An 11124-nucleotide genomic window follows, 5' to 3' on the forward strand; every position below is an offset into this window, starting at 1 on the left:
TTGTTCTGTACAAAGTTGAAGGTGATGACAACAAAATCACACAAAAAATAATCAATGGAAATCAAGTTTATTAACCAATGGAGGCCTGGATTTGGACCCCCCCCCCCAAAAAAAAAAAAGTAAAATAAAAAAATAAAATAAAAGTGGAAAAACACACTACAGGCTGATCCAACTTTGATGTAATGTCCTTAAAACATGTAAAAATGAGGCTCAATAGTGTGTATGGCCTCCACGTGCCTGTATGACGTCCCTACAATGCCTGGGCATGCTCCTGATGAGGTTGCAGATGGTCTCCTGAGAGATCTCCTCCCAGGCCTGAACTAAAGCATCTGCCAACTCCTGGACAGTCTGTGGTGCAATGTGACATGCTGGAGGCGCTACCAGGAGACAGGCCAGTACACCAAGAGACGTTAAGGTGGCCGTAGGAGGGCAACAACCCAGCAGCAGGACCGCTACCTCTGCCTTTGTGCAAGAAGGAACAGGAGGAGCACTACCAGAGCCTTGCAAAATGACCTCTAGTAGGTCACAAATGTGCATGTGTCTGCACAAATGGTTAGAAACCGACTACATGAGGATGGTATGAGAGCTCAACATCCACAGATGGGGGTTGTGCTCACAGCCCAACAATGTGCAGGACGCTTGGCATTTGCCACATAACACCATGATTGGCAACTTCGCCACTGGCGTCCTGTGCTCTTTACAGATGAAGGCAGGTTCACACTGAGCACATGTGACTGACGTGACAGAGTCTGGAGATGCCGTGGAGAGCGATCTGCTGCCTGCAACATCCTTCAGCATCACCGGTTTGGCAGTGGGTCAGTAATGGTGTGGGGTGGCATTTCTTTGGAGGGCTGCACAGCCCTCCATGTGCTCGCCAGAGGCAGCCTGACTGCCATTAGGTGACGAGATGAGATCCATAGACCCCTTATGAGACCATATGCTGGTGCACTTCGGCCCTGGGTTTCTCCTAATGCAGGACAATGCCAGTCCTCATGTGGCTGGAGTGTGTCAGCAGTTCCTGCAAAATGAGGGCATTGAAGCTATGGACTGGCCCACCCGTTCCCCAGACCTGAATTTGATTGAGCACATCTGGGACATCTCACTCCATACACCAACGTCACGTTGCACCACAGACTGCCCAGGAGTTGGCAGATGCTTTAGTCCAGGTCTGGAGGAGATCCCTCAGGAGACCATCCGCAACCTCATCAGGAGCATGCCCAGGCATTGTAGGGAGGTCATACAGGCATGTGGAGGCCACACACACTACTGAGCCTCATTTTGACATGTTTTAAAGACATTACATCCAAGCTGGATCAGCCTGTAGAGTGTTTTTCCATTTTACTTTTGGGGTGACTCCAAATCCAGGCCTCCATTGGTTAATAAATTTGATTTCCATTGATGATTTTTGTGTGATTTTGTTGTTATCACATTCAACTTTGTACACAACAAAGTATTCAGTGAGAATATTTCATTCATTCAACTCTACAAAGTGTTATTTGAGTGTTCCCTTTATTTTTTTGAGCAGTGCCATACAGGTTAACATAACTGTCTTCAGTCAGGATGGTAATTCCCAAGCGTTTCCAACCAGAAAGATGAACTGTTCTGAAACCTCAATAGTGTCGCATAAACTTCAGAGGAAAATTCTACTTACTGCATAGTTCTCTGGTTGGCCACACAATAAAAGAACACATTACACGCAACACTGAAAGCCGAAACTGAAGCAGTCTTGTGTGAAGGAATGGCTTCTCAGTGAATGTACTGTGGTCTGTACAACAAGTTTTTTTTCTGTTCAGAATAATTAAAAAGATGCATTTATATAGCACCAACATATTCCACGGCACATTACAAATCATAGGGTTCACATGTAGACAAACTGAGACATTACAGTGTAATAAATCAATTGAATACTATACATATAAATATTAGAAAATCGATCTGCAGAAAAGCTGGGTTTTTTTTTAAAGATTTTGCTGCGTTGTTTTGAGTCACAGCTAAGAAGAAGTATGGGAGACGTATAAGTGCATTCTTTATATTTACCATTCCTTTTAAAGCCATTCTTGGATTGGGCTCAAACTTACTATTAACTGCAGCATATCCTTGTATCTGCTTCCCTCTAACTTGGCCATTGTTCATACCATTCTAAGGGTATGTTCACATGGCGAAATTTGGTGCTGATTTTGAAGTGGATTCCCTCTCAAAATCAGTGCTAACTTCTGCCCTGATTCTGCTTTGTTTTCAAAGGGAGGTAGAGATCGAAGCAGGACGCTGAAAAAGTAAGCATCCTTTCATTCTTGCCAGGTTTTCTGTGGCTGCTACTGTTGAAGAACTTGCGTTGCGATTTACCCCTCCGATTAGATTAATTCTTCTGAGCCAGAAATACAAGAGGTGAGATTAGTAGAGTGGAAGAGCCTGATAAGTGAAGAGAGACATTTATTCTGATAACTATAAATTATTGGAATAAATAAATTATTATAGTTATTATAATTTATATTCCAAAGTTATCTTTATATTCATCTGTACAGTTTTGATTTATAAATAGCCAGTAACCCTTTAAATTAAATTTGTCAAACCTCTTAAAAAAACAAAACTCTATTTATGAATGGCTTAAATGATCTTTAATCACTTGACACTTCCACAAGTACAAAAAAGGGCCAAGGACACCAAAGTACACAGATTGGCAGGAACTCATTCCTATACAGTGTTAGGGTCATGCACATGACAGTGCCCAGTACATGGAGCATATACGGCAATGCATAGAAGCTAGAGATGAGCGAGTAGTATTCGATTTAATACCTCGCTCCCATATGAATGCGTGTAAGCGGACGAACACCAAGGGGTTAAGCGCATCACATATTCACTGCACTTAACCCCTTGGTGTTCGGCCGCTTACACGCATTCCTATGGGAGCCAGGTATTTGATCTAATACTACTCGCTCATCTCTAATGGAGGCCACACAACCTACTAGTTAGGAGCTGTATGGCCACCAAGCACTTCAATAATCTTGTCCACTAGTATTGATGCTTTAACAGCCTTATTAGGCTTCATGCTAAACTGAGCTATAATACGGCCATGTGAATTATCCCTTAGTAGGTAGATAACAATTCATCCATGTGCTGCTCATGGCTCCACTACCCAGTTTTACAATAAGGGGCACAAGCAACAGGTGACACAACATTATAGAATGTACCTATTTGCCTACAAAATTATCCCAGGACTGTATCAATAGTAGAACACTTATAGCAAGGTCAGTTTAAAGTATGCCACACAAATATCTGTTATGAGGCACAATTGGGTTAAAAAAAAAAAATCCCGTTCACTACAATACAAATTCTGGCATATGGTGTCAAATCAGTAAATCCCTTAGTTTTTTTCTGGGCTAATAGTATTGATCATCAATGTGAATTAGTGGTGTTCCAACACCTGGCACCCCCATTGATCAGTTTTTCTCAAGAACTAATACACAGGAATGGAGCAAGAAGCGGATAGAGCTATGTAGTGGCCAGATTGGGTACTGTAGATCAGCTCCCATTCATTTCAAAGGAACCTAAGCTACAGTGACTCAATTCTGTCATCACAGAGAGAACAGTCGTCTGCTTCCTGTTTCATTTTCTGTGCATCAGCTGATCAGTGGGTGTTGCGGATCCCCCCCCATCTCCCCCCCCCCCCGATATTAGTGAATTATCTTTAAGATAGGTCATTAAAGTTTTTTCAGCCTGGTAAACCCCTTCAAATAGTTATTATTTTTAGAATAAGCAAGGAAAGCAGGTGATACATTTTCTTTAGGATGTATGGCAGTTCCAAATATTTCTTGACAAACTAGAACCCATTATAAAAACTTACGCTAGTGTCACACTAGCATTCGGCGCTCTGCCATAAGGGCCCACATGGGGACATAACAGAGAGCCTGTCTGCTTAAAAAGCAGTTACCTGCAGACCCCATAGACTGTAATGGGGTCTGCCGGGTATCCATAGGGTTTCCGTTGGTTTTATACTGGAACCGGTGGAGATAAACGTTCTCCTTGCAGGACTTTTCTCTCTGCCGATTCTAGGTGGAATCTACAGCAGAGCCTCCAGTGCAGATGTGAACCTAGCCTAAGTATATTGCAAAGCTAAGTTTCAATTTGCCTTAGTAAATACATAGAATTACTTATCTTGTACTGACCTTGAGTTACAACCTGTAGTATAGTCCATACAGTCAGAATTTTGCTAGCTTCAGGGCTGAAATCTCACAGTGTTGGCTGAATTTGTGTACGGTGGTTATGCCAAGTGCCCTACAATAACTTCATGAAGGAAAAACTTACTTTCCTGCCATAAGCGATTATTATCTGCCATCGAGATAGCCCAGCGATTTTGAACAGGGCGGCAGAGCACATGCTCTTCTGAAGCTTTATTTGACTCCTGTTCGCCATAGTCTTGTTGCTGGTGGAAAAAGGGGACTGGAGTGGGTAGATCCTCTACCAATCTAACTGTAATAACTTATGAAGTACATATGTGATAATTGCTTATGAGGATACACCTTTAAAAAAATATCACTTCCTTTGTAACTAATTTTTAATACTTCAGTTTGTCCATCAACATTATTATTATTTTTTTTATATGAGGCCAGGGAAGGTAAAAAAAAAAATAACAAGAAAACGTGCTCACCAGTCCTCGATGCTCTGCTGCTTCTACCCGCAGTCTGGTCCTGCTGCTCTATGTCTTGACTTGGCAGAAGTCCCCAGCACACATGATCGCTGAGGTCAATCAGTGGCCTAAAGAAGAGACCAGGGATGGTTCAGGTAGTGACGTCCCGTGCCCTTTAATGAGGCCACTGATTGGCCTCACTGGTCAAGTGTGGCAGGAACTTCTACCTGAAGAAGACATCAGAGCAGCAGGACCAGACCACAATGGAAGACACCAGAGCACCAGGGACAAGTGAATAAGTTTTGGGGTTTCTTTTCACCTTTTCTAGCTTCCTATAATTAAAAGAAAACTGTTATCCTGGACAACCCCTTTGGGAGGCTTTTTTTTCAGCACTGAAATTCCACACCAAATTCCTTAGGGCCCCTTCACACAGAGTATACGCTGGCTGATTTGGAACGTGTAAACGTTCCGAATCAGCAGCGTTTAAAACAGGTCCCATTGCTTTCTATGGGAGCCGGCATACGTGCGCTCCCCATAGAAATGAATGGGCTCCTTTTTCTCATTCATTTCTATGGGGAGCACGTGTATGCCGGCTCCCATAGAAAGCAATGGGACCTGTTTTAAACGCTGCTGATTCGGAACGTTTACACGTTCAAAATCAGCCAGCGTATCCTCCGTGTGAAGGGGCCCTTACCATTTTCCTCTGTGAGAATGGACCCTTTAACTGGCTTCTAGATGATCATTTAGCCCTATTCTGAATATACTAAAATGTCAATAAAAGGAGATTTGCACTGATTTACAAATCCTAACAGTTAGTTGGTGTACACGTAGACCAGACCAATCTGTAGATCCACCAAATGAGTTAAAGTGTCTCATGCTGTATGATAAATTTAGTGCATCTTTAGACGCTTTTGTCTAACTTTACACCACCTATTTGGTTGACCCACTTTGCAACTAAATTTTGACACAATCTTGCCATATCCTTAATGAGTTTCCCAGGATTTTATTATTTTAAACAGCCTATCTCTAGGATAGGCCATAGGTATCTGATTGGTGTGAGGTTGAAAGCTTGCCCCTGCACAGATCAGCTGTTCAGGGCTACATCCCATGCCCATAATATACAGTACATGCAGCACAAAGCAGGGCTCCTATTGACATCCCAATGGAGTATCGCCCCTCCACCAATCAAATAGTTATAGTCTATCCTAAGGATGAGCCATAAAAATATCCTTCAAGTCACACTCCTTTTCCGCTAGTACCTCTTCCTACTGAAATTAAGCCAGAAGTCTAGTTTAATAAGACCCCATGCACATGACCAAATGTGGGGCTGAGTTTGCAGCAGAATGTACTTGAATGACACATACTGTTAAGCATTCACGTCTGTGGGGAGTTCCGATCATTTCCATTGACATGGATGATTATAGATCAAGTCTTGTCCTACTCAGTGTCATCGAAACAAAAAGGATCACTCTGAGTGCATTCTGCTGCAAACTTGGTTGTGTGCATGGCATCTAGATCTGCCTCATGTCTCCTGAACAGGGCTCTTTAAATAAATGTATCTACAGTATAAGCATAGTTATAGAGAGGTAGGTGCAAGTGCATTAACTAGAGCCCAAGATAACAGTTCAGCCTCCAGAATTTCTATGAGCAAGCTCGGGGTAACACTTGATACCTTTCTACAACATTTCATTTGTCTTTTTCTCACTGGACATAGGAAGGGCTACATAGTGTATGAAATATAGATCCTCCAACACAATCCATATGAAACATTAATCTGTAATAAAAGCTTCAGGCCTGGGGTCTATAAATAACACTCATAATAAAGACACTAACAATAATTGTAGAAAATCTGCCAGCACAGCTTAGTATTCACCTCTGTATCTATGCCTCCAGGGCCAAGTGACTATGTGTATACCCTCACACAATCCATATATAAATAATGTAAACGTGCTAACTTCTGATTGTCACCGCCTAGCACAGGAAAAATATATGTGCAATCCTGGCAATATACAACTTAAAGAGACAGTACAATGAAAGTCCACAGCTTGTAAAAGAGCTGCTCGTAGTCACACATGGGTACAGACTGGTTCTCTTTGTCCTGGTGGTGGGCAGATCTCTAGATTCTGTCAGATATCCCCACTCACAGATATTACACCTGCCCCAGCTTTAGTGAGGACTCAGCCCCCCTGCAGTGGGTAGGAGAGCACCTGCATGGCATCTCCACATGCCTCCTGCACCCTGCGGACCTGCTCCCTGCTTAGTCTCTCCCTCCAGGCACTCACTGCCTCCCTGGCATTGCGAGCAGACACCAGGAAGGGTTTATCTGAAGAGTAGCTGGACCCCCGAGTCATGTTCAGCACAAAGTCCTCCAGCTCTGTCAGTGCCGGCAGTCCCGTGAACCGCAGCAGGCGGTGCAGCTCCTTGAGCGGGGAGAGCACCAGGTCCTCGTAGCGGATCTTAAGGTAGCGATGGCGTAGCCAGGGCGGGCTGTGACCCCTTACTAGCAGCAGATCCCGCAGCCAGGCCTGACAGATCACCTCCAGGGATCCGCTCAGTAAGTAGTCCGCGCCCCCTCGGTGCAGCTGTTGCTGCTGCAGAGCTCTGCCGGCCGGGTCGGCTCCGCGCAGGCGACTCCGCAGGACCTGGAGGCTTTCCCGCAGCAGGGAGCGCTTGGAGCGGAGCCGGGAGTTGTGAACAGCTCTGGGGTCCCGGAATAGCTGGACCACCCGCAGGTTGAGCCCCGGATCCCGCAGGAGCGGCCGCAATGAAGACAGATCTAGAAGCCGCACGTCCTTAATGACCACCACAGGGTATCGCCGGCACTCGGCCTCCAGGTCTCGCAGTGGCCGAGCCAAACATCGCTGCTCACAGTCTTTAGGCTCCACAAGCCCCACCCTGTCTCTGCGCCCCCCAGCGGTGGAGCTGTTGTCAGCTGAGGTACAGAAGGGGACGCTGCAGATCACTTTGTTGCTCTTCCAGCCGAATAACCCCGCGGAAGTCAGATTGTCCCCTGCGTACAGGCGCAGCGCGGAGAAGTCACAGCGGAACAGGGAGCCGAGCAAGTCCCTCAGCGCCCCCTGCAGGCTCTCGGCGTCTCCAGGGTACAGGGACTGCCACATGTGCCACGCCGGCTCGTACAGGTAGAAAACGCCGGGGTGCTGGTTGAAGAGTTCCCCCAAGAAGGACGAGCCGCTCCGCCAGGTAGCATGCAGGTACACGTGTGTTCGGGGGAGCGGGGAAGCCACACCTGGCTCGGCTCCCTCTTCTCCATCATCCTCCCATAGAGACTGGTCCAGGTTTGGGCAGAGCCGCCGAGGAGGTGAGCGGTTCCATCCGTCTCCGTAGTCCTGCTCAGCCGAGCCTTTCCTGCCAGTCCGCCAGCCTTCATGTAACATAACTGAGAGGAAGACGAGCATGAGCGCCGCGTACACCAGCAACAGTAGCCATAGGCTTTGTGCCCGCCGCTTCACCATCCTGTCACTCCCGGGCCATAACGCAGGGACCGCCGCTCTCTCCTCCGGGCGCCCGGCTGCTCTCTGGAGCACAGTTGTTTCTGTAGAGTCGGTCACTTCCTGGCAGCCTGCCTAGGGGTGGGGCCGCTGTCCTCCACAAAGTGAGATTACCCGGCGCTCGTCACATCGTCACCCTGGCCACAGCGCCCAGTATTAGCGTGAGGTGAGACGGCTGAGCCCCGGGCTGTAAGCTGGATTTACACGGGTGTGGGAGACTGGTGTCAGGAATGTGCACTGCTGGGAGTATATACAGGGAGGAGAGGCGGTATATACTTGTTATAGACCGTGACAGAGGGCTAGCCAGTATATACAGTCCAGCTGCTGGGAGTATATACAGGGAGGAGAGGCGGTATATACGTGTTATAGACCATGAGAGAGGGCTAGCCGGTATATACAGTCCAGCTGCTGGGAGTATATACAGAGAGGAGAGGCGGTATATACGTGTTATAGACCGTGAGAGAGGGCTAGCCGGTATATACAGTCCAGCTACTGGGAGTATATACAAGGAGGAGAGGCGGTATATACGTGTTATAGATCGTGAGAGAGGGCTAGCCGGTATATACAGTCCAGCTGCTGGGAGTATATACAGGGAGGAGAGGCGGTATATACGTGTATATATCTTACTTTATTCAATTCATTGTTGACACAGCCCTGACTTATCTGCTCAAATGTCAAGTGATGTATCTGCTGCTCTCAGGGGGAGGGAGGAGGGGCTAAGTGCACGGGAGCAAGCCTGTGTTTCTAGCTATTCCTGTGTCTACACCACACATGTGACCTAGCTTCCTTCTATCAGATAGAGGAGGGGAGCTGCTTTCATTTCTGAACTCATCTTCTGTTCTCCCAGTTATCAGGCTAGCTAATTCAATTGTGTTCATTATGGCAGAGACAGGCAGTCTCTGTATGTAACACAGAATGGAGTTGCTCCTGCCTGTACTTCATAGTCCAATATTGTGCATATAGTGTTTAAGGACCTTTGATGACATCACAGGCCCTTCAGCCGCCCCATAGGATCACGCTATGCGGTGGGTGGAGCTACACACAAATTTGGGGGTGGAGCTAAACGGCAGGCTGCATGTGAAACCTCGCCCACTAAATGATGCAAGAAACCAGGAAGAAAGAAGATTTTACAGCAGTGAAGACTGCTGAGTATGCGACGTGGGAATACCCCTTTAAGTCAATACCTCAGAGACTGCAAGCAGTTATAAAAGCCAGAGGTGGTACAACAAAGTACTAATGATGTGTTGGAGTGTTATTTTGTTTTTCATGATTCCATAATTTTTTTTCCTCACAATTGAGTGATTCCATAATTTATTTCCTGTGCTTGTTCTAAAACTCTAACTGTTACTGGCTACCACAATTATTTTTCTGAATTTCTTTTAGTGTTTCATAAAGCCAGAAAGTTGCCATATATAATGCCTTTAGTTTTTTGTTTTTTTTTCATGGCTCTGATCTGCTTTTTTTTCTACAAAATTAACAACTGAAGGAACATCCTCAGGACTGGTGATTCCATAATTTTTGCCAGGGGTTGTATATGTGTTTTGTGTGTGAATGTAAGATTGAATAGGAATTTTAAGCGTAAATATATGTTTTAGTGCATTTAAAAAAATAAATAAAAATTTGGGTTTGTCACAAAGGTACATAAAGACTTGGCTTTTGATAACACTTTGAGACACATGATATCTTCAGGTTGTTCTACTTTCAAGAAATGTATAGGGGTTAGGGGTGTATTTTCTTTTCACCGTGAGTAATCCCCACATTTTAAAGGACATTTTTTACATTTCCAGCTTAAGGCTAAGGCCCTATGGGACATCCCGCAGCAATAAAGTGCTGCATGAAAAACTGCGGCAGCAACGCATTGTGGTTCTTCCTGCAGCACCTTAGACAGAAAGTTCATGGAGTTTTCCTCTGTGGACTTTGTTACAATTATATCTATGGGGAAACCGCCGGCGTTTCCGTAGGTATAATTGACATACTGCGATTTCCAATACTGCGCCGGTTTTAGAAATCGCGGCATGTCTGCATCATGGTTTTTACTGCAAAGTGCATTAAAATAAAACAAAAGCACTGAAGTGCGTAGTGCTTTATCATTTATAAATGAGAATGTTGTATTTGCAGCAAAGTGGGCACGGAATTCACTAGAATCCAATCCACTTTGCCCTGACTGTAAAACACTGTGATTTTTCCCGCAGCGGAAATCGCAGCATTTATGTCCCGTGGGACCCCGACCTAAAGCAGAAATTTGTTCCTTCCAGTTCTGGTGATCTCATGAAGATATGTGCATGCAGGTGTAGGACTGATATGAATAGAGTTTGCAAATGTTGACCTCTTATTTTTAGGACGTTTGGTGCATATAACTTTTTGTTTGGTTTCCACTTTTAGCAACTAATAAATTTACTTGCATTTTTTAATGTTTTATAAAACGTACAATTTGAATCAAAATTGCATGAAGGTGCCTGTTCATATACAGTACCAAGTGGCATCTTCACAATGCTACAGGTGTCTACTTTCTGTTTACGTTTGTATGTATATGTATATATAGGTGCAAAATATCTGAAAACCCCCGGCAGTGAAAGGGTTAAATGGACATCAGTGACTAACTTTCTATGGCATAGAGGTTTGATATATGCCTAATTTGTTGAATTAGCCACAAACCTCTCCAGCGGACAGTTCCTCTAGACCAGGGGTCGGCAACCCCTGGCACGCGTGCCAAGACTGGCACGCGAGGCATATTTTGCTGGCACGGCAGCCAGCCTTAAACTTCACACTAAAATTTAGAGAGAGAGAGAGAGCGTCCTTTCAGTGCTCTGGTAGAGCTGCGGTGTAGGACACGCCCCCTTCTCTCCCTGCCACCAATCAGAGGTGAGCCTCTCACTGTACAGGATAAGGGCTCCCTGGAGCTGCTGCTACATGTGAGGAGGAGCTCCTGCCGTCTGCAGCCCTGAGGAGGAGAGGAAGCAAAGTGAAAGTAAAAACACCAGGTACGTGTGT

General features: G+C 45.4%; 1 protein-coding gene across 1 annotated transcript; it reads right to left on the reverse strand.

Annotated features, from left to right (window-relative positions):
• Positions 1-6425: 6425 nt before the first annotated feature.
• CHST7 (carbohydrate sulfotransferase 7) lies at positions 6426-8250 on the reverse strand. The gene has a single exon (XM_075265253.1). It carries the CDS (start codon positions 8095-8097, stop codon positions 6802-6804), a length of 1296 nt encoding a protein of 431 aa, XP_075121354.1. The 5' UTR covers positions 8098-8250; the 3' UTR covers positions 6426-6801.
• Positions 8251-11124: the final 2874 nt, after the last annotated feature.

The sequence above is a fragment of the Leptodactylus fuscus genome, chromosome 2 (genome assembly GCF_031893055.1).
Source record: "Leptodactylus fuscus isolate aLepFus1 chromosome 2, aLepFus1.hap2, whole genome shotgun sequence".
Classification (NCBI taxonomy): Eukaryota; Metazoa; Chordata; class Amphibia; order Anura; family Leptodactylidae; genus Leptodactylus; species Leptodactylus fuscus.